The 5,044-nt window shown below is 45.0% G+C and overlaps 1 protein-coding gene across 1 annotated transcript in view; it reads left to right on the plus strand.

Moving 5' to 3' along the window:
- Positions 1-709: 709 nt before the first annotated feature.
- The window catches only part of LOC138972215 (arylsulfatase I-like), a 6,534-nt gene continuing 2,199 nt past the window's right edge, over positions 710-5,044 (plus strand). Inside the window, exons 1-3 of the mRNA XM_070344949.1 lie at positions 710-863; positions 3,060-3,358; positions 3,985-4,186. Coding sequence (XP_070201050.1) covers positions 3,081-3,358; positions 3,985-4,186 — 480 coding nt within the window. The 5' untranslated portion in view covers positions 710-863; positions 3,060-3,080. The remainder of the gene's footprint in view (positions 864-3,059; positions 3,359-3,984; positions 4,187-5,044) is intronic.

The following is a 5,044-nucleotide window of genomic DNA, read 5'->3' on the forward strand; positions in this document are numbered from 1 at the left end:
CACACGCACATACACCACCACCCTCGTTTCGATTCCCCCTCGATGTTAAAATATTTAGTCAAAACGTGACTAAATATAATGACATTCTTTCCGTCCTCTATAGGCGACGAAATAGGTCAAATTTTGTGCATTTTTTAGTGCAAAATTCTTCGATGCCGGAGCGAGTACTGCACCCAGTGCTGTTGTAGTGCAAGTGCACTAGAAAGGCACTACACCCAGTGCCGCCTCTTAGGTAACCATCCACACTTTAGGTATGTGTATGTTTGTGTGTATGTGTGTGTGTGCGTGAGTGTGTGTGTGTGTGCGTGCGTGCGTGCGTGCGTGCGTGCGTGCGTGTGTATGTACTTGTGTGTGTATGTGTGTGTGTGTGTGTGTGTGTGTGTGTGTTTGTGCGTGCGCGCGTGCGTACGCGCGTGCGTGCGTGCGTGTGTTTGTGTGCATAACACAAAAATACATAGTCCATGAGCTGAGTATCAAAAGAGGAGATATACATACGACACGGTCTATCATGCAATGTGTACGTTCCCATAGCACGGAAGTTGGAGAAAAAACCCAGTAAAGGCACAAAAAAGGTGCTAAATGAATTAGTTAAATTAGCACCAGTCAACATGTTTTGATCCGTAAGGAATGATCAATTGGTGATGGTGTATCTTGTTTTGATACATAACTCTTCACGCTTTGAAGCGCAACACCTTGTTTGTCGTAGGTCAGACAAGGAGGTGGAGTGGGGTGCGCAGGGAAAATACCTGACGACACTTTTAAACCAGCGTGCGGTGGACATCGTGAGGAACCACAGCGACAGCAACGACCCGCGTCCCCTCTTCATCTCTCTCTCCCACGGCGCTCTGCACGCTCCTTTACAGGTGATGCATGTACACTCTTTATCATCATCATCATCATCATCATCATCATCATCATCATCATCATCATCATCATCATCATCATCATCATCATCATCGTCTCGTCGTCGTCGCCGCCGTCGTCGTCGTCATCGTCATCATCATCATCATCATCATCATCATCGTCGTCGTCGTCGTCATCGTCGTCGTCATCATCATCATCATCATCATCATCATCATCATCATCATCATCATCATCATCATCATCATCATCATCATCATCATCATCATCATCGTTATCATCATCATTAGGATTGAAGACGGGTAATGTATACAAACGCAGAGATAAATAACACTATCCCTTATTATTTCTTTGGAAATCGGAAACAAATCTTTTCGAAAGTTTTTCTAAGCAAGTTTGTGCAGTTCATAAAAAGACAAAAGGCCCCCCTCGGCCGTTGCTTATACACAGTTTTACGAACTGTTCAGCGACAGCAGCGGCCCTGACCTCCCTAGTGGGCGTGGCACTGAAGCTGGCCGTGAAAGCGCAAAAACGGGTCGAGGAACACATCTTAGCGTATACTGAAAAATTATCATTGTCATTGTCATTGTCATTGTCTCTCTCTCTCTCTCTCTCTCTCTCTCTCTCTCTCTCTCTCTCTCTTTCGATCTCTGACACATGCACGTACACACACACACACACACACACACACACACACACACACACACACACACACACACACACACACACACACACACACACACAGAGGGATGTTTGCATACAAAATTGCATGTTGAAACCAACATACTACATCCTGATGACAAGTTGGTCCATGCTGTGTTATCAAAACAATTAAAGTGAACGTTTTCTTATGTCAGAAAATGGGTGTTTACGGCTGGAGAAAAAGGCGGATAGAGGACCGAGGGTTCTGCAAAGATCAGCTCACAACGTCACAACATTACATGCATTGGTACCATAAATTAAAGGCGCATTCCTTGCTGTGTAAATGATTCGACTCATCATCTCAAATTTGACCAGGAGTCCCAATGGGGTTTCTCTGCGCATTACATATGATTTACTGATACATGCATTTTTTTAACGAACATTTGTGAAAATCTGTGAGATATTTCATCCGCAAATCTCCCCTCCGCAAAGCAAGCCCCCCCCCCCCCCCCCCCCCCCACAATGTTGAATTTTGCTATGACTCCAAGCGGAGGGGCTGTTTTATCCCGTATAAAAGCAAGTAATGCTGCGTCGCTCAAAAGAAATAACCTTTTTTTTGTGAAAGTTGAGGCCGCACTGTTACGCCCTCATTTTTCAATCAAATTGATTGACATTTTGGTCAAGCAATTTTCGACGAAGTCCGGACTATGGGATGGCATTTCAGCTTTGGAGCTTACACAATAGTTAATTAGTTAGCTCATTAAAGTTGTCATTAACATCAAATTTGTACTAACAGATTTAAAAATGAATGCATCGTATTCCTCAATTTCTCTTGAATCCAAAAATATACATATGATATGTTTACTCTAAAAGTGTGCTCACAGTTACAAAAAATAAGTAAGTAATGCGTTCACATGCTACGCGGAGACGAGCGTCACCCGTCTGGGTCTTTTGGTGTGGTTAGTCGAGACTATCTTAAAATAGTCTCGTAGTCTCGACGATGCCTGGTTTTCGGTGTTTCTTCTTCTTCTTCTGCGTTCGTGAGCTGAAACTCCCACGTACACCCGTGTGGTTTTTTGCACGAGTGGAATTTTACGTGTATGACCGTTTTTTACCCCACCATTTAGGCAGCCATACGCCGTTTTCGGAGGAAGCATGCTGGGTATTTTCGTGTTTCTATAACCCACCGAACTCTGACATGGATTACAGGATCTTTTTCGTGCGCACTTGGTCTTGTGCTTGCGTGTACACACGGGGGTGTTCGGACACCGAGGAGAGTCTGCACACAAAGTTGACTCTGAGAAATAGATCTCTCGCCGAACGTGGGGACGAACTCACGCTGACAGCGGCCAACTGGATACAAATCCAGCGCGCTACCGACTGAGCTACATCCCCGCCCTAATGTGTTGATATGTTACTTTGATGCTGACAGTTTGACTAAATGTTTTTATATCGCCTCACGCGACTTGTTTCATTATTGATTTTGAAACTGTATCAATTTATCTGCTTTTTGATTTTGTTTTCATTTTGAACTATGTCTGTGTTGTAAAATCAAGGCTCCCGACAAGTACGTCAACATGTGTAGCCATATCAGCGACAGCGAACGCCGCCTGCGTTGTGCCATGATGGCGGCCATCGACGAAGGCGTGCAAGAGATCCTTGACGTCATGCGTGACGTAGGCTATGACGACAATCTGCTGGTGGTCTTCACGCCAGTCAACGCAGGCGGTGGGAATTACGGTTCCGAGACCTACCCGTTGAGGGGGAAGAAAGCGACGCTGTACGAAGGGGGAATTCGGGTACCTGCCTTCTTCCACAGCAAGACACTGCTGCCCAACAGTTCGTTTGTTTACAGGTATGCTCTTCTTAATAGTGTACAATTAGGAGAGGTGGGGTGGAGAGAGAGAGAGAGAGAGAGAGAGAGAGAGAGAGAGAGAGAGAGAGAGAGAGAGAGAGAGAGAGAGAGAGAGAGAGAGATAGATGAGGGGGGGGGGGGGGATCTCATAGTACAGTGTTCCAGATGGTCGAACGTGTAGCAAAGACCTGTACGTGTACGTAGAGGTTACATGCCGAGTCGAGTATCAGTGATTATTAAAAATAATGGTCGAAGTTAGCGGATCATGAAAAATGCGAGCTTCAGCAAGACTTGGCAAACGCGTGACGTAAAAACTAGATTTGATGACGTTACCCGTACACGTTCCCGTACACTTCCTGAAACGTGCTGATCTAGATCTTGCTATATGTATCAAATCGCCGAAAACTATGTTGCAAATTGGGATGGAAACTTACAAAAATTGCCGAATATTTTTTGGCGGTTTTTTTTTTTTTTTTTTTTTGGGGGGGGGGGGGGGATGTGGGGGAGGGGGGGGGGATTTTCCCCCAGAATGAATACCAGCAACATCCCAGACTTTCATCGTCTGTGTTTCTTGCATCTTGTCATCTAACACTGTACCTGCCTTGATGAAGATTCTCTTATCGCAGAGGACTGATGCATCAAACAGACATGTTGCCCACGCTGCTGAAGGCTGCCAAGGTGGCCACCGCTGACCTTCCAACGGACATAGACGGGGTGAACAACTGGAATAGGATCGTTAACAAGAAGCCCAGTGCCCGTAAAATCATCGTACATGACGTGGACGTCGCGTATGGCTGGGGCGCCGTCAGGGATGGCAAGTGGAAATTGGTGAGATGTTAGGCCCTCCCCCCCCCCCCCCAAAAAAAAAAAAAAAGAGGTGTGGTTACGGTAACATAGCTAAAAAAAAATAGGGTAGGAATTAAAGGTAGGCAATCACTTTTTTTTAAACTTTTTTTTCTAATGTGTACAATTTAAATTAAACATACTTGACAGGGAAATAAGTGTGCGACTCGGGCGCTTTCGCTTTCATTGCGTTTTCTGCACTCGTTTTCTTGTGTGTGGTTTTTTTTGTTTGACAAATGTAATAAAAAGTTATAGGGTCGGCCCCTAAAAATAGGGTAGGTCGGGTTACCGTAACCACACCTATTTTTTTTTTTAGGCCTTACCGTGGAAAGCAAAGCACTGTGTGGACAGTCTGTGTCCTCTTTTGCTACACTAGTCGCCATTAAAAAAAACCCACATATATTTAGCTGTATAACTTTGTGATACGACCAGTTATAGTAAAACCAAGTATATTACCAGAAAGGTGATTTATTCCCCTACCGTTTGAAACAAAGAGTTTCATTTTTCATCAATTAGCTTTTATGCAGTGTACCGGAGACCTAGGACACCCCCCCCCACCAAATCAAATTCGCAAAAGTAAATTTGCAGACACTAAAATAAATCAAAATAAGCAAGAGTGACCGCGGGGGAGAGAGAGAGGGTGAGAGAGAGCGAGAGGCAGAAAGAGACAGAGAATGAAAAAGCGAGAGAGTGAGAGAGAGAGACAGAGAGAGAGAGAGCGAAAGAAAGAGAGAGAGAGGGGGAGAGAGAGAGCGAAAGAAAGAGAGGGGGAGAAACAGAGAGAGAGAGACAGAGAGAGAGAGAGAGGGAGGGAAAGAGAGATAGAGAGAGAGAGGGAGAGAG

This window comes from Littorina saxatilis, linkage group LG8, assembly GCF_037325665.1.
Source record: "Littorina saxatilis isolate snail1 linkage group LG8, US_GU_Lsax_2.0, whole genome shotgun sequence".
NCBI classification, from domain to species: Eukaryota; Metazoa; Mollusca; class Gastropoda; order Littorinimorpha; family Littorinidae; genus Littorina; species Littorina saxatilis.